At 45.2% G+C, this 22,158-nt stretch overlaps 1 protein-coding gene across 11 annotated transcripts in view; it reads right to left on the reverse strand.

Annotated features, from left to right (window-relative positions):
* DIP2A (disco interacting protein 2 homolog A) overlaps nt 1-21,091 on the reverse strand; it is an 81,871-nt gene extending 60,780 nt beyond the window's left edge. For 9 of the 11 annotated variants that reach the window (XR_008628497.1, XM_055126087.1, XM_055126086.1 and 6 more), the window contains exons 1-2: nt 20,864-21,091; nt 4,055-4,126 (exon numbers count right to left, since the gene is read on the reverse strand). Coding sequence is in view for 8 of the 11 variants with exons in the window: in XM_055126087.1 (XP_054982062.1) it covers nt 4,055-4,126; nt 20,864-20,954 (163 nt within the window). In the remaining 3 variants the exon portion in view is untranslated. Of the gene's footprint in view, nt 1-298; nt 817-4,054; nt 4,127-20,863 lie in introns of those variants that run through there. The other 2 variants (XM_055126088.1, XM_055126089.1) reach the window with 2 other exon arrangements.
* Between the last annotated feature and the right edge of the window lie 1,067 nt (nt 21,092-22,158).

Genomic DNA, 22,158 nt, shown 5'->3' on the forward strand with positions numbered 1-22,158 from the left:
TCTCCATTTGTCACTGTTGCGTGCTAGTGTAGCCAGATGGCGTAATGAGGGCTCTTTCAGGATCAGGGGGATGAGGACTGTCGTTGTTACTGTTTTTGGCATATCAAGTACACCACAGGTAGCTTGCCAGACTCTGCCATGCGGGTGGGATAATCTAGGTAGCTTGCCGGGCTCTCTGAGAGGGACGGAGGCTTTTGGGGAGGTCTCTAATCGCCTTTACAGGTGTTCCCAGTCTACCAAATGTAAGCTTTTGGTCGACTGGCATGTTGTAACAATCTGCACACTGACAAACACACACCTGCCTGTGTCTCTGGGCAGCACCTGGGACATCTGCAGCTTCAGGTTGATCTCCTTGAGGTTGATAAAGTGCGCCTGGAGGTTGTTGAGCAGCTGGCAGAGCAGGACCCTATATCGGAGGGTCTGTGCCAGGTCGAACACCTGCACCAAGTCCCAGGTTACCCGGTGGTTGGCTGACAGCACCCCAGAGTGGATGAGCCACTGTGCGTACTGCTGCCACGGCTCTATGTCCAACTGTGCTGTGACTCAGGCTGGCCGGGGCCAGAGGCGACGCTGCCCACTGCTGCAGCTTCTCTATGCCCCGCCGACGCCATATTCTGTCTGAATTCTGCAAAATAGCCGGCGATGTCCATCAGGAAGCACGCGCAGAGTTACAGCAAGGATCACACATAGAGTTCCATGCCTGGTGTGCTGAGCTGCGTGTTGTCTAAGGCAAGATGGTGAGCCGAGTTCAGGAGAGCGTGAGAGGTTTGGGTGGCATCAGCACCATCTTGCCTCCAATCAAATATGGAAAATGAGTAGTCTTATGAGGTGTCGGTTTAGAAATACATTCACTAATACATGAAGCTCAGCCCAAGCGTGTGGAAAGCAGCCTGGAGCGTGGTGGTGGTTGGGTTGTGGAGGTCGGTTGCTGGGACTGGGTCCCTTGGGGCAGGGAAGGCTCTTATCCGCCCCCCTCTGGGGTGCCCCAAGTGAAACAGCCTGGCACAGAGTCCGGTGGCATGGTTATGGGGGGCTCATTTTATGCTCCCTTCTGGGAGAAGCAGCCGTGAGTTCTGGATGGTGGCCAACGCGGAGACTATCTGGCACCGCAGGAGGTGGCTTATGGGCGTGACCCCTGGGCCACCAGACACTGGAAGAAGCAAGCAGAGGATCTCTGTTCCCGGGTCCGGTTGAGCCCAGAGTCCAAAGTCACAAAGTTCCGCATTACCTGGGTTTCGTGTAACTTCACTCATGCGTGTCTCGACCCGAGCATGTGGAAAGCGACCTGGAGCCCCACAGAATAGTCCCTGGAAGGTTCATTTATACCTGTGATTTCCCAGGTATGAAAAAAGGCAGGCCTCAACCTTGTGTTACCATCAGCACTAAGTAATCACGTGGAGTCCCATGAAGATACCTGCATGAAATTACTCTGAAGTTCATCATGAGAATACCTAGACTCTTCAGCACTGTGGATAGTGCGGAACAGGGAATCACATGCACATAAACCAGAACTACGGGTGCTTTGATTCTTTAAGATACACTAAATGACTTACTAACTGAAGCAAACTGGCAGAGACAACAAAACTCAATCCAAGGATCAGTGAAAACAAAGGTGGTCACTAGAAGGGAAAGGGAAAGGATGGGAGAAATGGGCAGAGGTGGCATACTGGCATTGGGAGTTAGTGCTGAGTAGATCTGGCAAGTCCTATTACATACAGAAATAATGTAAGTCTACAAAAAGGAAAGAGAGGCCATTGTTGTTCTTGTTTTGTTTGGTTGGTTTTGGGGCCATACCAGGTGGTTCTCAGAACATACTCCTGGTTCTACACTCAGGGATCACCCCTAGCAGTGCTACAGGGACAATATAGTGTGGTGGGGATCAAACCCAGGTTGGCTATGTGCAAGGCACCCTGTCTGCTGTATTATCTCTCTAGCACCAAAGCCATTGCATTTTGAAGATGTATAATGAAAAAGCACTCCTGAAATATATCATGTAAATTTTGTTATCTCAAACAAAATTTTTTAAACTCACTTCTTCAGATACAAAACCCAATGTGAAATGGCTTGGTGAAAGACAGTATATTTTAAACTTGGACAGTTATCAAGAGATAACTTTTTTAAAGGTTACTAAAACTCTCACTCCCACAAGCAGTGTGGAGAAGTGCCACTTCCCATCCTTGTTGGCACTGAGCTAGCTACGTGAAAAGTCATAATTCTTCCAGTTAGGTGGGAGACAAATAGATCCTTCTCACTTGCATTTCCGTATTGACCAGGGACTGAGGAATTCAGTGTCTGGTGCCTAACCATAGCAAACCATAGCTCCTATCTTGAGTTTCTATTCATTATCCAGCTGCTGACAGACCAGAGTTGGTCTGCTGGGAGTCCCCCGGGCCAGGCTTGATGTCTGCACTGTGCCAGCATATCACTCCCCATGTTCTCATCTTTAGGGAATCAACCACATATGCTTTTCTATTCCTCTCTAACATCTTGATCCCTTAAAATGCCCTTCAATCTCAATTTTAATCTTTTGTTTCGAATAAATGTCAGTATAAAAAGAGCTTCCTCAATACCCTTTTAGTTGATTTACTATGACATATCACATCATAATACAGTATAAAGTACTTGCAAGGTGTGACCTTATTCAGAAAAAAAAGAAAATGTCAAAGAAAATAGAAATAAAAATAAACAAATGCAATTACATAAGATTAAGTTTTTTAAGAAACTCAAACCAAAACAGACATCTGGTTAAGAAAGTGTAATATAGAAATATTTAACATAATATATGATACAGAAGGCCAATATCCAAGACATATAAAGCATATCTCAAAGCTCACCAACAAAAAACTCTAATAACCACATCAAAAACAGGGAGGAGGGGCTGGAGCAATAGTACAGTGGGTAGGGCATTTGCCTTGCATGCAGCCAACCCAAGTTTGATTCCCAGCACCCCATATGGTCCCCCGAGCACCTCCAGGAATGATTCCTGAGTGCATGAGCCAGGAGTAACCCCTGTTCATTGACTGGTATGACCCAAAAAGCAAAAAATACATGTAATAATAAAGGATCATTACAATTAAAAAAAAAAGGGAGGAGAGGGAGGAGCTGGAGCAATAGTATAGTGGGAGGGTGCTTGCCTTGCACCTGACCGACTGAGGTTTGATCCCCAGCAATGCAAATGATCCCCTGAGCTCTGCCAAGAGTGATTCCTGAGTACAGCTGGGAATGTCCTCAAAACAAAACAAAAATACATGAAGGAGGTAACTGACACTTTCACAAAGAGGACATTTAGAGATCATCAGTCAAATGAAAAAAAAAAAGTTCAGTATCTCTTATTAGGAAATCCATATCAAAACGAGGTATCATTAATATAATCTTAGACACAAAATTATCTCCTTTTACATACCTAGAGCTGATTTTGTACCCAAGACTGTGTGTTTTGCATATGGGCAGAAGCTATGCCTGCACAGTCTTCTGCCAGCCCACTACCACATGTACGTGTGTCTTGCAGGCTCGCCCCTGTTCTGAGGCTTGTTCCCATTGCCTGCCCTGGCACAAGCTAAGCTGTCTTACCGCACAGCTTAGCATTAATATTCCTGTTCTCGAAGGGTAATTCCTTCCACCCCTTTGGGGGCACATTTTGCTCCTCTTGGCCCTTTATACTGGATACTGGATATAAATTTTAGAATTAGTTTGTTAAATCCTTAAAAGACAATTGCTGAGATACAGAATGATATGGTTCTACAGATCAATCTAAGTAAGAAGAACTAAGTTCTATCTGTTTCAAAACTGAGTAAGGAAATGGCCCTTACTGTAATCACAAAAATAATCATGTTTGGTAATCTAAAAAATAAAATACATTCTATTTGGAAATGAAATAGAGCTCAAACCAGAGCTAGATTATAATCCATGCCCTGAATTCTATAACTTAAGACACACTACTTGCCAGTCCTTCTTAATGCAATGCAAGACATATCACTATGTCACTGTCGTGTTAAATTCTAAAATCAACTTTTAGTCAGATTTATTGAGAGAATATAAGTGTTTATACACTTACCTTGAATAAGTGGTATATAGCGTGCAAGAAGTTTTGCCCTTTTCTTTTCATAGCCTTTTTGAGTGATATCACCTAGAACAATGGAGAAAAAAATCATATTTTACTTTAGTTCCAATATTTCTAAATGTAATTCATGATGGAAAAACTGGAACCAACTTTCAGTTGGTGATTTATGTACCCAACAAAGTGTACTGAGGTCAAAGTGATAGTACAGCGGGTGTCTGCCTTGCACACGGCTGATCCAAGTTCAATCCCTGGCATCCCATAGAGTCCCACAAGAACTGCCAAGAGTAATTCCTATGTGAAAAGCCAGGAGTAACCCTTGAGCATTGCTGGGTGTGCCCCAAAAAACAAAAATAAAACCCCACATTTAAAAAAAATGTGCTTCTTAGGGGCTGGAGCGATAGCACAGCGGGTAGGGCATTTGCCTTGTACGCGGCTGACCCGGGTTCGATTCCCAGCATCCCGTGTGGTCCCCTGAGCACCGTCAAGAGTAATTCCTGAGGGTAGAGCCAGGAGTGACCACTGTGCATCGCCAGGTGTGACCTAAAAAAAAAAAGAAAAAAAGAGAAAAAAATGTGCTTCTTGAAAAACCACCACATGAAAACAAGATAGACCACACAGGAAAGAGAAGACATGTCTTTGGGGAATCAAGCTTCACTCAGCATGCTGTGGATAATGTTTGAGGCTCACAGAATGTCTGTTGTTTGGGAGATTTAATTTTTAAATTTATTTGGGAGATAAAATGGAGTCATACCCAGCAGTGCTTAAAGGCTACTCCTGGCAAAACTTGGGGGACCATGAAGTGTTGGGGATGGAACTATTGTTGGTTGCATGCAACACAAGTGCCTAAACCCCCGTGTCTCTCCAGCCCTATTTGGGAGACATTTTTTAAATTAAATCACAATAATATACACAGTTACAATGTTGTTCATGATTGGGCTTCAGCCATATAATGTTCCAATACCTGTCCCTTCACCATGTACATTTCCTACCACCCATGGTCCCAATTTCCTTCCTGCACCCCCCCGCCACCCCCACACTTGGCCTATATGGGAGACTTTAAACCAGCAATATACACCATGGTTTACACTAGTAGCTTGCTCCTTGAATAAACTCAGGGGTTAATTCTGGCAATGTGTTCAGGACTTGATCCTGGCAGTTCTCAGAGGGCTATATGAGGTGCCAGGGATCAGACCCATGTTGGCCACACGCAAGACAAGCATCCTATCCTGCCCACTCTACTATTGCTCCAGCCTAGCATAAACTCTTCTATTCAACAGAAAGTTCATAACCAACTTGCTGCCAAGCCCTCCTCACTTTCCACCCCCTGGTCCACCAATAAACAAGCCAAACAGGACAGCTTTTGCTAAGTGTTTCCTTTAGATAAACAAGACTGAATGACCTGCTCATCTGATGTGTAAAGAGCCAACCCCTGAATGTCTGGCAGATCCTAAAACAAGCCTCCCTGAGAACTTTTGGGTAGGCATTACAATGCCACCCAGGGAAGATGAATCTGAGTCAAGGAAGACCAGGTGCAGACTGCAAGGTAGGGGTGTTCTAGGCCCAGAAGGAACTATCACACCACCCCCCACCCCCAAAGCTGATACACTCTATTGTCTCTTCTTTGAGGATACTCACAGATTCACCACTCCCACCCCTCCCCTCCACACACAAAGCAAAATCCTGTTTCTTTCATCTGAGCTTTCCCTCATTGATCCCTCTCCCCACCTTATTTTCCACTATGCCCATGAAAAGAATGGTTCTACTAAGAGTGTGTTCTAAATTCAGTATGCTCTGCAAAATGTAGAATAATGCTCTGTGACCATATGTTTTAAGTTTATCTGATGAAACTACATTATTATCAGTACTTTATTTTTCTCCACTAAGCACTCTATTTTGGGGTCACTTTTTTCTTGTGTTTTGTTTCCAGGTCACACCCAAACTTACTTGTGGGCTAGTCCTGACCTAGTGTTAGAGGACTAGGCAGTGTTAGGGATCAAAACCAGGGTTCCAACAAGCAAAGGCTGGACTCCCGAAACAGGAGGAGTATGATAGGCCATTTTTAACATCTGCCATTCACAAAGTGATGGCCACACCTGGTTAGATTCATCACTTTGATTGCAGTGATCCTTTGGGTAATTCTAACCCAATCTCTGCAAGAGACATATGACTACATAGTTCTCCTTACACAGTTTCAAGCAGGGAACAACTTTAAGACACACAATTTTAAAGACGGATCTACTAAAAGAAAATTGCTTTCTCTGTTATGTAAAAATACATGTAATTAAGAAACATTTAAAATGAAACACTGTCATTATTTGAAAGCAAAACAAGAGGCTGGAGAAATAGTACAGCAGGTAGGGTACTAGCCTTGCACATGGTGGATCTGGAAACCCCCAGGACCCACACAATCCCCTGATCCCACATGGTTCCCTAAGCAAGCACCACCATGAATAATTCCTGAGTGCATAGCCAGCATTAAGCCCTGAGCACTGCTGGGTGAAGCCCCAAAACAAAAACATAAACCACAACAAAATAAAATGAAAGCAAAACATTGTTTGGGGAGCGACAGCACAGCGGGTAGGGCATTTGCCTTGCATGCGGCCAACCCAGGTTCGATTCCTCCATCCCTCTCGGAGAGCCCGGCAAGCTACTGAGAGTATCCCCCCCATACAGCAGAGCCTGGCAAGCTACCCATGGTGCATTCAACATGCCAAAAACAGTAACAAGTCTCACAATGGAGACGTTACTGGTGCCTGCTCGAGCAAATTGATGAACAACAAGACAACAGTACAGTACTATTAAAAAGATTAAGTATTGATGTCCTAGAAACAGCTCCTGAAACCCATTTCAAATGGGTGTTTAGATGCTACCAGTGCTCAATTAGCATTTACAAATGAAACATGCTCACTCATTCTTTGATGCTTCTAGTATCCAAAAAGGTATCTCATTTCTTTTTACTGAGCCAACTGACCGGCTATCCATTTCCATTGTCTATTACCATATTACATCTGCCAAGTACTGACTCAATACCATAAACTGAAAGTAAGCTTCTATCCAGAGTCAGGTAAAAATAAAGTAATTAAATAAACCCAAAATAGAATCCAGACTCAAAATGATTGGTTAAATCCTTAACCAAAAAATTTGGTTATTTTCGAAGCAAAGGTATCACACAAATTCTTAACTCCTACTGAGTATTTACATGCATGTAGGTGGTATATTTTAGTATGTATAGAAAACATCTGAAATAATGCCCCCAAAATTATTAGTAGTTCTCCATGGAGTGATTTGTTTGATTTTGGATGATGTGAGCAGGCGTCATTTCTGATGTCATACATTTAAGCTCTAACTTTTTTTTAGTCATTATATAATCCTTTTTTGTTAAGTCCATGAAAAAGTGCGCTGTGGTTCCTGAGTGCTATTTTTCAGGTCCAGCTCTCCAGAGTACTTAAGGGTAGAGCAAGTCAGTGACTGATAAATGCATGGGGCTACTTCTCTGCAGCTGCCACTCGTGATAGTCCACGGCAGTATGCTTGGAGAAATTCTTGGAGTGTTGGAGCTCCCTAAAATATTTTAAAAGCTATGAGGCGCCATCAAAAAAAAAAAAAAACAAAACCACAGTAGATGGTTTGATAATTTTCTACAGTTAAATAATGTTACCACAGGAAGCTACACAAATTCTATGAACTATTTGTGTGTGTGTGTTTTATTTTATTGAATCACCATGTGGAAAGTTACAAAGTTCTCAGGCTTATGTCTCAGTTATACAATACACAAACACCCATCCCTTCACCAATGCCCATATTCCACCACCAAAACCCCAGTATACCTCCCACCCCCACCTGCGTAACTGATAAATTTCACTTCATTTTCTCTTTACCTTGATTACATTCCATATTTCAACACAAAACTCACTATTGTTGTTGGAGTTTCCCCCCAAAAAAGACACCCCTACTACCAAGGAAGCATTTGATAATTAGTTTTCCATTGCTTAGAATAAAGAGATATGAAGCCTCACTGCTCCAAGTACATAACTCTTTTTTTTTCACTTCCCCCTTCCTGTGCCACCCAGTTCGTACCTGCTTGATAGACCTCATAATATGGTGGACGCCATGCTGCGTTTCTCCCCAAAAATGGGAAACAACCAGGAAAGAGGGATATTTCCTCTCCTTGGGCGGCGTGGGGCTATGGCTTAGTTCACAGTCTAGAGAAATGGCTGCTACTTTGATTACCTTCAATATTTCAACAAAAAACTCACTGTTATTGTTTGGAGTTTCCCCCACAAAGTCAGACCTGCTAAAAAGGAACCGTTTCACATTGCTGGCAATTAAAAAGTTAAGTTAATCCAAAAGTTAAGTTTTGGATTTCTGTATAAAGTCCTGGGAACATTCTGCCAGAAACTGCATCCCTGCAAGCTTTTACTTCCCTTTTGTGGTGCTCATAAGATGGAAAAACCTGGAGAGAGAAACCCTTCCCCGCTGGCGCCACATGGGGCAGTGGCTCAGCTCACAGTCCACAGGCCTCTCTGCAAGCTGCTAGTGTCCAAATTAGTTCAGTTGGCCTCCAGGATCATGCTCATGCAGCAGCCAAAAGGCTCTATGAACTATTTTTGCAACTTTTTATGAAATTTAAAAAATTTTCCAAAAGTTAAACCATAGATGAAAAAGAATGCATAACACTGGTGCTATTTCTTTTTGAAATGTTTGATAAAATTTGTCAGTAAAACCATCTGGGCTTATAGATTTTCCAGAAAGTTGTATTTTTTCCTTTGACTTGATTTATTTTACCTTTAAGGCACCGTTTTTGTTTTTTGTTTTTTTCTTTTTTGGTCACACCTAGCAATGCTCAGGGGTTACTCCTGGCTCTGCACTCAGAAATTACTCCTGGCGGTGCTTGGGGGACCATATGGGATGCCGGGGATTGAACCCGGGTCAGCCGCATGCAAGGCAAATGCTCTACCCGCTGTACTATTGCATGAAACAGTAGTAACCCCTGAGCATCGCCGGGTGTGACACATAAGAAAAAAAAATTCACAAGAAAATGGAAGGTACAGAGATTTCCTAGATAGCCCCGCCCAAACACATGCACTCTTTCCAACAGAGGGGCCACAGCACTTCATGGACCCACAGACAAAGCACCATCATGTCAAGTCCACAGTTCACTTCAGGGTCCAATCTGAGATAGAGTCTGTGGTGGGGACAGATGCATGATTACATATATCCATCATGTGATAGCTTCCAGTGTCCCACTGCTAAAGGTCCCTGTGCCTTGCCTGTTCATCTCTGCCTCCCCATCTTTTACCTGCTTTCGACTGTATTTTCAGAGTTCCCTGAATGCCACACAGCTGAGTCATTCCCATTAGATATACCATTACAAAGCTTTTCATGATTGGGTTCCAGTCATACAACGATCCAACACCCATCCCTCCACCAGTGTACATTTCCCACCACCAAAGTTCCCATTTTCCTCCTACCATTCTCCAAGGCCCCCCCCCCCATACACACACACACACGTCAAGCTGCCTCTATGGAAGGCACTTTTCTTCTTTCTCTCTCTTCTTTGGTGCATTATGGTTTGCAATACAGGTACTAAGAGGTCTTTGTGTTTGTTCAGGCCATTCAGTATTTTTATCTGGAAGGTAAGGCTGGAGTAGCTTTTTTAACTGAGTAGCAGCCTTGCTGTGTGGACGTGACTGCCAAGGCTTCCAGAAGTAGAGGGAGGTGAGGGGACGTAGTCCATCCTAACCCTGAGAAAGCCTGGAGGTTTCAGTCACAAAATCTGTATGTTCAAATTTTCAGCAGATTATATCTGTGAGGTCCATCCTGAGATAGTAGAGTCCAGAGAGAGACATGGCAGCAACTTTGCATTATGGAAGCAAGTGGCTACCAGGGGCTCTGCTTGGGTGGGCAGCAGGATGACCACATAATTTACCCTAGTCTACTCAGCCTTATGCGGGTCCAAGATTAACTGCAGCTTTTGATCTCCTTCAAGATTTATTTATGGGGGCTGGAGTGATAGCACAGCGGGCAGGGCGCTTGCCTTACACGAGACCGACCCGGGTTTGAACCCCAGCATCCCATATAGTTCCCTGAGCACTGCCAGGTGTAATTCCTGAGTACATAAGCCAGGAGTGACCCCTGTGCATCGCTGGGTGGGTGTGAATCCCAGCATCCCATGTGGTCCCCTGAGCACCACCATGAGTAATTCCCAAGTGCAGAGCCAGGAGTAACCCCTGTGCATTGCCCGGTGTGACCCCCCCAAAAAAAAATCAGATGGGCTGGACATGTAATGCAATTCAGAGACAACCGCTGGACTAGAGCTGTTACCGAATGGATTCCACCTACAAGATGGTCAGACTTCTTCCTCAAAACCCTGAATGAACGGTTTGAGGCTCTTCGTGTTCCTGGAGCGAGCAGATACCATTGGGGTACACTAGCATGCGACAGGGACAAATGGAGACGTTACTGGTACCCACTCAAGCAAATCGAAGATCAACGGGATGACAAGTGACAAGTTGCATTTAGTTATGGTTAATAGTCACAGGCCACAGGTCACACCCACCTGTGCTCAGGGGTCACTCCTAGCAGTGCTCAAAGACCACATGTGATCCAGACGGTTGAACCAGAGTCAGTTCAACAAGGCAAGCTAAGTGCCTTATCCCTTTGGATTCCTACTGTTGAGACTGAAGAGCTCTTTGTATATTTTCTATAACAGTCCTTTATCATGTGTCTCTTTCAAATATTTTTTTCCAGTATACAGCCAGTCTTCTCATTCTAACAGTTGTTTACAGAGCACCAGCTTTTAATTTTTTTGAAGTCTAGCTTATCAGTTCTCTCATGGAGTTTGCTTTTTTTTTAGTATTTTTTTGGCTTTGGGGCCTGACGTGGCAGTGCTCAGAGATTACTTCTGGAGCTTAGAGATAACTTCGGGCAGTGCTGGGGACAATATGTGGAGCTGAGAAATAAACCCAGGATGACTATGTGCAAAGCAAATGCCCCCTCAAGCCCTTGCCTTTGTTGTAATACCTAAAAGAATACTGATAAGCCAAGGGTATAGCTCAGAGGTGGAGAGCAAGCATGAAAGTGTGAAGCCCGGTGTTTGAGCTCTGGCAGCACAAAGCAAATATATATATATATATATATATATATATATATATGTATATATATATATATATAAAACCCAAAGTCATCTAAGATTTCTTCTCTATTACTTTCTAGAAATAATATCAGAATATCAGAATTTTGCTTTTTACACAGACTTACAATCCAGTATTAATTTCTGAGAACAATGTAAGGTCTGTGTCCAGGTTTTGTCTTTTTCTTTTTATGCCTTTTGGAGTAACACTGTGGTCTTGGGCTGAGGGGTCACTCCTGACGGTGCTCAGGGACCATGTGGTGGTGAGTAAACTTGGACCTTGTGTATGCTTACACTGAGCTCTCTCTTCAGCCCTGTTTCTTCCCTTTGCATTTGGTCATTCAGTTCCAGTTCCGTATTTCTCCTATGTCAAATGTCACTCGTCATCCCATTGATCCTCGATTTGCTAAAGTGGGCACCAGTAACGTCTCCATTTGTCCCTGTCGCGTGCTAGTGTAGCCCAATGATATCTGCTTGCTCCAGGAACAGGAAGAGCCTTAAATCGTTCATTCAGGGTTTTGACGAAGAAGTCTGAACATCTCATTGGTGGGCGGCCACTTGGTCTTTTGACATCCTGTGGAATCCAATCAGTGACAGCTCTAGTCCAGCGGTTGTCTCTGAATTGCATTACGTGTCCAGTCCATCTGATTTTTGATGCCTTGGCAAACGACACATCGTCCCTGATTCTTGACCCTCAATGGAGGTCGGATCTCTGGATTCCTTCTCTCACTTGAGTGAAACATGATACTCCCAGCATAGCTCTTTCAATTCCTCTTTGGGATACCCAAATAGTATTCTCATCCTGTTTTTATAGGGTCCAGGTCTCTGAGGCATATGTTAGTGCAGGAAGAACGGTGAAGTTGAAAAGATGTGCCCCGAGCCGGAAGTTCTTCATCCTCTTAGCTACTTCTTCAACATTCTTGAAGGGGTCCCATGCAGCTCTCTTCCTCCTGCGCAGTTCTCGCGCCAAGTCGTTCCTCATGTTGCGTTCTCAACCCGGGTACACATAGCTGCTGCATTCGGAGATGTTCGTTCCATTGAGAATAAATGGAACATCAGGGACTAGTTCATTTTTCGTAAACATCGTTTTGCTGAGACTCAACCTTTCCACACTCACAGTCTAAGTCATCCAGCATTTGTGCCGTTTGGCTAATGTTTGGTGTTATGAGAACAATGTCATCAGCAAAGTGGAGGTGGTGTAGTTGCCTACCATCTATCTTCCCTCCCATTCCTTCCCATTCCAGCCATCACATGATGTTGTTGAGGGTGGCACTGAAAAGTTTCGGTGAAATGGTATCACCCTGCCGAACCCCTCTCTTTAAGTTGATGATCACTTCCTTGTAGAATGGTGAGATCCTGGTGGTCAATTAGTAATACAGCTTGAGGAGGATCCTGATGTACTGAGTTTAAACGCCCTGTCTGGCTAGGACTTCGATGACCGCTTTAATCTCAACAGAATCAAAGGTCTTCTTTAAATCGATGAACGTTAGACAGAATGGCATCTTGAACTCTCGTGAAATTTCAATGAGTTTGGTCACCATGTGGATATGGTCGATCGTGCTGAATCCTTTTCAGAACCCGGCTTGCTTGCATGGTTGTCCTTTAGTGTTCTGCCTATTCTATTCAGGATGACTCGAGCAAACAACTTGTAGACGATGGATAACAGGCAGATTGGGCGATAGCTGCCGATGTCCTGGATGTCTCCCTTCTTGTATAACAGTAGGGTCCTGCTGGTTTTCCATTGGGACGGAAACTTGCATTCAGACAGGTAGCGTGTGAAGAACCAAGCCAGTGTATTGACGAGTACTGGCAGCAGATTCTTCAGGTGTTCTGGTATGACCTTGTCTGGACCAAATGCTGTACTCGTTATTTACCTACAAAATGGCATGTCGGATTTCAGAAAGGAAGACGCTGGGAACAACATATCCATCCTGTGGAATTTGGTATGTGGAAGGTGGACGTGGCTGTCGAAGAGATCTGAGTAGAAGTCGTATATAATCCTCTCCATTGCCTTTCTGAAAGATGTGATAGATCCATCGGGACGTCAGAGGGCAGTCATCTTGGTCTTGTGGTTGGACAGGCGAGTGTTGCAAATACTTTTCCTGGCTTCTGCCACATCGGCCAACACTGCTGCTCTTCTCTCTTTGAGGTCTTCCTTTATTGCTTCTCTGCACAGCTTTGCAAGCTCGGATGTTAGCCTGTGGTTGTCTGAGGCTCGTGCCAAACCATGTTGCTGAATGAGCTTGAGAGTTTCTGAAGACAGGCGTCTGTTTGTGGTCTTCTCACTCTCGGCAGTTTTCGTGCAATCATGGAGGTGCTGAACCAGTTGATCGTATTCCTTGTTGATGTTGTCAATGATGGCATCTTCCCACATTGCCACAATAGTGCCAAAGAGCTCCCAGTTGGTGGTCATTCTGGGAGTTCTCTTCTTAAACTTAAAACTTTGCAGTCCTTTCTTCCCCGCTCTGTGAAGTAGAATTTTGCACGAAGGAGATGGTGGTCTGATCCCATCTGGAATTTTGGCACAACAGTGACATCAGTCAGGCAAAACCTTCAATTGAATATGATGTGGTCAATTTCGCTGTGGAACTGTCCACCAGGAAACTCCCATGTCCAACGTTTAGATTCGGCCTTCTGGAATTGTGAGTTACCATGGATGGTCTTGGTCAACATGAACTCAGTCAGTCTCTCACCCTGTTCGTTCCATTCTAGGCCATGAGACCCAACATGGAGTTCTTCGGGCGACCGTCTCGGTCCTATCTTTGCATTAAAATCACCGACAATGATCTTGTAGAAGGTGTGGTCTTCTTTATAGAACTTCTCCAGCTCCACGTAGAACTTGTCAATTTCTTCATCATAGTTGGATGTTGGTGCATAGACGACGAAGACAGAAACTGCTGGCAGTGAGCCACATCTATTCAAGGGTAATCGTCCGGTTCGGGTTGTTAGGCATTCAAATGAATCAATGCTCATGGCCAAGTTCGTGTTGACAAGGACTCAGTTGAGTATATTTATGTGGATTTATTTTTGAAACCTCTATTCTGTTTTCCTGACCTATTATTTTTCTCTTCTATTATCACTACTCCTATGGTCTCAAATACTGTAGTTATATAGAAAGTCCCGAAGCGGTGAAATGTTAGTGCTTCCAACTTTGCTTTTTTTTTCAATATTATGTTGGCCTTTCCAGATCTTCTGTCCTCATACCCAAGAATTTCATTTGGGTATGAAATGAACGTTTTAAAGTGAATGGCACTGTTTTTAATTTCAATTCTCATTTATTCGCTGCTAATTTTTAGAGGAAACTAATGTATTTGTATACATTAACGTTAAATCCTTCAGCTTTGCTATTTTTGCTTGTTTATGTTTCATTTGTTTTGGGGGCTACACCGAGCTGTGCTCAGGGCTTACTCTTGGCTCTGCACTCCGGGATCACTACTGTCAATCCTTGGGGGACCATATGGGATGCTAGGGACCAAACCCAGGTCAGCTGTGTGCAAGGCAAGCAAGCGCCCTATCCACTATACTATCTTTCCAATCCCTATGTTGGATAATATATTGATGCAGATGCTGAATGTAAAGGAAGCTATACAAAAACTGTTCAGGGAGCCTCAGAACCCTATGCAGACTTTATTCTTTTTTTTTTCCTATGCAGACTTTATAGAGAGGTTGACAGAGGCTACTGAAAGGCAGGTTAAGGGTATGCGAACTCAGGAGCACCTGTCAAAACAATTAGCTTTGGAAAATGCTAATCAAGATTGCTAGGCTGTTCTGCACCCCATTAAGGAGAAGGAGCACATAAGACAGTACACGAAGGGGTGTCTAATGTTGGTTCTGTTAAAACATCAGGCACAGATAAATACTATGGAGGAATATGCACTACAGAGACAAGCTCAGAATAAATGTTTCAATTGTAGGAATAAATGTTTCAATTGCTGGAAATCAGGCCACTTTCCAAAGGACTGAAAGGAACTCCAAGGCCCTCCTTCTTCAAAAGCTCACCCGGGCTCCTCCAGAGCTCTATGGTATAAGAGGAAAAGAAGGTCCCAAATTAAATCTGTGACACTGTCTCTCATCTGAGCAGTTGAGCACTCCAGCTCACTCAGCCAGGCCAAGTACCGCCAGGAGTGGGCCTCTGGCCTCCTCTGACTGGGGTAATCAGAATCACAACAAGGGATGAAGGATGGGTAATAATGAAAAAAAAAAAAAAGTTACTGGGGAGCAGGAAGATAACTGGGAAGTTCCAGGTTTGATCTCCAGCAATGCCTGATGCCCACACCAAGCACTGCCCAGAGTGACTGCTGGGTATGGCTCCCAAAACAAAGTAGATTTATTTAGGATCCCAAAGACTTGTTTATGAGTTATATCTATCAATGTTTACCATACTAGAAACTACACAGGCTTGAAGCAATACTGCAGCAGGTAGGGCATTTACCTTACATAGGACCAACCCAGATTTGATCCCCAGCACCTTACATGGTCTCCCAAGCCCAACAGAAATGATTCATACAAAGTCAGGAGTAAGTCCTGAGCACTGCCAGGTATGGAACTCCTGGCCCTGGTGGTGGTGGGTGGATGGGTGGGGGAAACAGCAACAAAAATACTACAAACTGAAATGCAAAACAACTAAATTCGATTGAAAAGTTTTAAGACCTACTCTGTTTATATATGCACTTTTGGTTTGGGGGACACACCTAGTTCTTAGGGATCACTCCTGTTGGCGCTGGGGTGATCATAAGTGGTGGCAGGAACTGAATGCAGTTCAGCCATGTGCAAGGTTGGTGAGTTTATCTGCTGTACTGTCTCTCTGGTCCTGCTAATATATTTGTTATTAAAAAGTAATACATTTCCAGGGTGATCCCTGAGAATAGAGCCAGGTGTAGACCAATCTCCCTAACCTTAACCCTAATTAGGTTTTCCATACCAAAATCTGGGACTTGGGGCCATAGCTGTCAGTACATGGGGGGTATTCTTTATTTTTTTATTTTATAAAGTAGTTCACAATATTTCATTACATTTAATGTTCAAACACCAATCCCGTCACCATTACACCTTCCCACCACCATACTTTGGATTTTCCATCTCAAATCCAAATCCCTGCCCCAAAGCAGAACCAGGTAGGGTGTTTGCCTTGCACACAGCCAACCTGGGTTTGATTCCTCCATCCCTCTCGGAGAGCCTGGCAAGCTACCGAGAGTATTCCGCCTGCACGGCAGGGCCTGGTAAGCTACCCGTGGCATATTCGATATGTCAAAAACAGTAACAACAAGTCTCACAATGGAGATGTACTGGTACCCACTCAAGCAAATCGATGAACAACGGGATGACAGTGGTACAATGAGAGTGGTACAGTATTTTTTGTTATGAAAAACTGCTGAAAATGCTACAAAAAATATCCTTAGAGGAAAGAGTGTGGAGATTGTTGTATTTCACCCAGGGGCCATTAAGCCTTTCTATAAAAAAAATCACTAACATGTTCTTAAAGGTTGAGTTTGTGTGCTTTTTTTTATGTATGTATATGTGTGTGTGTGTGTGTGTGTGTATATATATATATATGTATGTAAAATCAAATGCATATTTCCTTCTAAAATTGGTTGCCTCGTGGGGTTATTCTTGTTTCTATGTTCAATCGTCATCTCCAGTCATGCTTAGGAACCATGAAGGGGTAGGATCAAACCCAGGTCTCCTACAGGAAAAGCACATGCTCAGTCCATTATGTCTGCAGACACCGCATCTCTCCCCCAATTTGGTGAGTATAGGCACCTTATTTTATAGTCTTGTTTAGTGTCTGGCCTCACAGAAATACTATGCTGTTGTAAGAAGAGACAAAATCATGCATTTGCTGCAGTGCGAATGGAATTATAGGGAATCGGGTCAAATGAAATAAGTCAGAGGGGAAAAGTCATATACTAAATTATCTCACTCACCTGTGGTATACAGAGAAAGAAAACAAGAGTTTTCTTCTATGTATGAATAATGACAAAGTCTTGGTCTTGAATTACAAAACTCAGATTTACCTGCAGTGGAGGAAGGGGAAAGAGGGAAGGAAAGGCAGACTAGAAGTGACATAAGGAGAGTAGTGAAGGGTCCTCGGGACTTTGATGGTGGTGGGTGCAATAACTTTGTACATCAATATTCAATACAGTAAACATTAACATCATTGTAACCATGCTACTTAAACTATTAACAATTATTAAAAGGAAAAAATTCAAATAATTCAAAAGTCTAAGTATCAATTAAGCCATCACCTCACAGTGGTAAGGTTTTTTTTTCCTTTAATTTTTTCTCCAAGCCAGGCTGTTTTCACTCAGGATGCCCCAGAGCGGGGCGGGTGAGAACCCTCCCCGCCCCAAGGGACCCAGCCCCAGCAGCCCACCTCCACTACCAACTGCCACCACGCTCCAGGCCGCTTTCCGGACACATTATAAGACACTTCCAGGGCTGGAGTGATAGCACAGTGCGTAGGGCGATCAGGGTTTGATTCCCAGCATCCCATATGGTCCCCTGAGCATGGCCAGGGGTAATTCCTGAGTGCAGAACCAGGAGTGACCCCTGAGCATCGCTGGGTGTGACCCAAAATGCAAAAAAAAAAAAAAAAAAGACACTTCCTACCCATTTTCCATAATTACCAAACCATATTTGATGGGGTTCAGACAGTAGGCAACAAATCACAGAGAGTAGTGTGTGTGTATATATATATATATATAGAGAGAGAGAGAGAGAGAGAGAGACAAATCACAGAGAGTGTGTGTGTATATATATATATATATATATATATATATATATATAGAGAGAGAGAGAGAGAGAGAGAGAGAGAGATACATGTATATATATACACACACATACCTCTTGGAGAGCCCGGCAAGCTACCCGTGGCATATTCGATATGCCAAAAACAATAACGATAGGTCTCATTCCCCTGACCCTGAAAGAGCCTTCAATTGTTGGGAAAGACAAGTAAGGAGAGGCTGCTAAAATCTCAGGGCTGGGAGGAATAGAGACGTTACTGGTGCCCATTCAAGTGAATCGACAAACAATGGAATGACAGCGATACAGTGATATAGAGAATTTTTGCTTGAGAGCCCAAATATTATCACTGGCCATAAATACTAACAGCTATTCGCCTTCATTTGTTTTCCAGAAAATGTGAATAAATATCTATGTCTAAACCACAATAGTTTCAGAAATACCTATGGGCACTCACAATCTTCCCAATTGACTACCTGAAATAAAGCCTTCAGGGATTAAACTTTAAAAAAAACTCCCTTTCCTTCTTCATGGAAAGCTACACTGACATGCTCTTTTTATCACACATTAACCACATTAAAAATCATAATGGATCTGGGATGTGAGGTGTCCTGGCCTCTATCTGTGATACCTCACTAGCAGTTTTTCACAACTTTGCTACAAATGTTAAGCCAGGAAACACAGAAATGACATCTTATTATGATGATGAAGATAGTCTTCCCTAAGTCCCCCAAAAGGGTTTCAAAGCTGTTTGGGGCCCACTGCAAATAACTTTTAGAAAGAAACACAAGAAATGAATAACAGAGGTCACCTCTAGGGAGAAGCCAAATAAAGGAAGAAACTCACTTCATCCTACACTTCCTCTGAACTGTTTAATTTCTCTGAACTCTTCATACATTTCTTTTTTTAAAGTACCACACTATGCAAAGCTTTATGATCAATGTTCAGTATTAAAATAGAGATGACCTTTGAGAGCCAAAACATTACTGGGGCTGGAGAAGTAGTACAAGGGGTAAGCAACTTGCCTATAAATGTAAACTCTGAACATAGTTTGGCATAGCCTCACTCCCCCACAAAAAAACCCATCAAAACATTTAGTAGTGAGAATTCCAAAGGAAGGGCATTGGTTCAAGTACTGACAGATGGCTATAACTCAGACAGGAGAACTTTAAAACAAAATACCTAGAAAATACACAAATATTTGTGTTTTATAGTATTGTCTGTTATGGCATTATAGTACTGGTAACTATTATTTCTAAGTGTAAGAAACATATTACACATTTTAGAAATTAAAGCCACTTAAAGAGGGAAAAGACTGTGAAAGAAGTCCCTTCCTGGGGCTAAGTGATAGTACAGTGGGTAAGGTGGCTTGTCTTACACGTTGCTAACCCAGGCTGGAATCCTATATGGTCTCCAAGAGCCCTGCCAGAAGTGATCCCTGGGTCCAAAGCCAGGAGTAAGTTTAGACATCCCCCCACCCAACCTGCCACACCAACCCCACCACCAAGAAAAAAAAAAAAAAAACTCCAAAAACGAAACACTCTCCCTTTACTTAGACTCCATCTGGCTGGTGCTCCAGCATTATCAGAATGTAGGAAACAAGAAATGGACTGTTAAAACTTTGGAACAGAGCTATTAATCAGAATAAAGAAACCAGAATGGAACAATAGTAGCCTATTGTGTTAAGATTTCCTCTCTAACTACTGCAGCTACTAAAACAAAGTGCAAACCATATAATATCACCCACATTTTTTAGAGCAGTACAGCACCAAAGGCACCAAAATACTGTACTATAATCAGTTGTGGTTGCCTCCTTTGCTGCCCCAGCACTGTGTCTGCAGATTAAGCTACACTTCCAGTCCCACTGCACTTACACATGATATTACCCTTCTCTTTTCTATATATCCTCTACAAATAACTAGATGACAACGCTATAAACAAATCCAATAAACAAGCAGCATTTCTTTTGTTGAAATGAACTTAAAGTTAGAACTTCTAACTTTAAGTTCTGCCACAAAATTATGTTTTGGGAGGAAAGAATGTAATCTTATTTAACCTGCAACTATGGGAAGGCTCTCAAACATAAATTACAAAGCAAGGAGTTAAATAACAAATACTTTGGAGCAGGAATTTGGGGCAATCTGCAAAACACTAACTGAAAAAGTGGTCATGTATAACCTCCCAGAGGAAGAGCTACAGCAAACTCAGGAGAGAAGTTCCTGTCAGATCCATTTCTTCAGAGGTCTGTAAGCACCAAGAACTCTCAAACGCACCACGAATTTCTCACAGCACTTCCACTTACCAGTGTTACTGAGCAGTGTTTAAACCTTGAGTGCTGGTAAATTTAAGTGCACAATCATCAGATGGCTGACTCAGAAGTCCCAGCCCCACCCCGACGAAACATCCCAGCAGAAAGTGAAGTGACCCAAGTGAGGGGGGGCTGTGTGTGCCTAAGGGATGCTCCACGAGACCGTCCCCAGACGGCCAGCCGCCCTCCCCCCGCAGCCCCGAACACCGCCGGCGGCCCCGCAGCCCCGAGACCGGCACCAAGCGACAGCGGGTTCCGAGGCAGAATGGGCACTGCCGTCTCTGCAGTCGCATACACGGGGCTTCCCCTGCAGGGCCGCGACTCCCCCGGGAGCAGGAGGGCACCGGCGACAACAGCCGGGAGACCCTCAGGGCCGAAGCCCCCGGAGCGGCCGGGCCACGATGTCGCGACCAAGACCACAGCCCGCGGGGCCCCGCAGGCCTCGGAGCCGCAAGGCCGGTCACTCGGGCGGGTCTCAGACGACCCCGGGCGGGGAGCGCGCTCCACTGGCGCGGGGCCGCGGGCGGGCCGGACCGGGCAGGGAGGCCGCTGGGCGCATCCCGCGCGGGGCGGAGGAGCGAGCCTGAGGGCCGGCGGGAGTGCGCGGGGCCGCGGCTCACCTTCCGACAGCTCCAGCTCCAGCTCCGCCAAGCCCTCCCGCACCTCGGCAGGCAGCGGCACCGCCTCGAGCGGGCCCGCTCGGTCGCTCATGGCGCGGGAGCCGGCGGGCCGGGCGGCGGCTACGTGGCTCCCCTCGGCCGGCGGCCCGCAGGCAGCGGAGTAGGGGCGCGGCTCCGGCGGCTCCGCACCGAGAGGCGCGGGCACGAGAGCGGGCGGCGCCTGCCGCGTCGCCGCCGCCCCGCGCGCCCTCGCTGGCCGGCTTCCAGAGCGCGCGTGCGCGGCAGGAGGCGCGGAAAGAGCGCACGCGCAGAGCGCGGCCAGTGCGGGACGAGGGCGCCCGGCCCCGCCCAGCAACACCTAAGGCTCTCTGCCATTGGCCTCGAGGAGCGGCTCGGCCGCTCCGCGCTCCCATTGGACAGGCCAGGAACACGTAACTCCCGAGAGGCTCTGCGGTAGGGCCCGCGGGATTGGGCGGTCTGAACGGTCTCTCATCCCCGAGGGGTGAGGCCCTACAGCAGGTCTCTGGACTCTGGGGCGTTTGTGAGGGGGATCTCCGCGTGTCAGAGCTCACTTCTGAGCGGAATGTCAGAGTCGTCCTGGACGGTCACTGTGAATGCCACAGCGCTGTGGCAACCTGAGCCACCTCTCTTCAACGTCGCCCCCGGTGGCGCTTCGTTGGCTGCCGGGTGAGTCGCGGGGTGCAGGCAGCGCATCTTTCCACCTAGAGCAAGGGGCTGGGGCTTTTTTCTCACCTAGAGGTCGGCTGGTTTCTGGCCGGTGTGCCTCCTGTGGGGTGATCCCGTCACCAGACTGTACCCTGACAGCTGCAGACGCTTGAGCTGTGCCTGCAGCCCTGAAGGCAGCCTTAGACCCGCAGGAACCTCCAACCCTGTTCTCTGACCCTGACGTAACCTGGGAAGTGGGGGAGCAAAGGGTACAAGATTTGACAACTTGGTAGCTTGGAGCTGAACTGCGACCTTCAGGAACCCTGGTGGAGTCTTTCCTGAAAATACATGTGAGATGTGCCTGTGAGCACAGCCAGATGTGGCCCCAAACAAGGGAGCAGTCGTCCAACAGATGTAAGATGACAGTGCTCCCTGTAATGTGTCTCCCCCATCTCTGTGTCAGTCACACTGACCTGTGGCCTCTGGATCTCTGGTCAGGTTGACTTGTGTTGTGGATTTGAGTGTCACATTTACTTGCACGATGGTCTTTGCGTCTTTGCCCAGGCTGACCTGTGTGTATCTTTTGAGTGTGTATTCCTGCACCAAAGCACAACAGGCTGGGATACAAC

This window comes from Sorex araneus, chromosome 2 (assembly GCF_027595985.1).
Source record: "Sorex araneus isolate mSorAra2 chromosome 2, mSorAra2.pri, whole genome shotgun sequence".
In the NCBI taxonomy this organism is placed as follows: domain Eukaryota; kingdom Metazoa; phylum Chordata; class Mammalia; order Eulipotyphla; family Soricidae; genus Sorex; species Sorex araneus.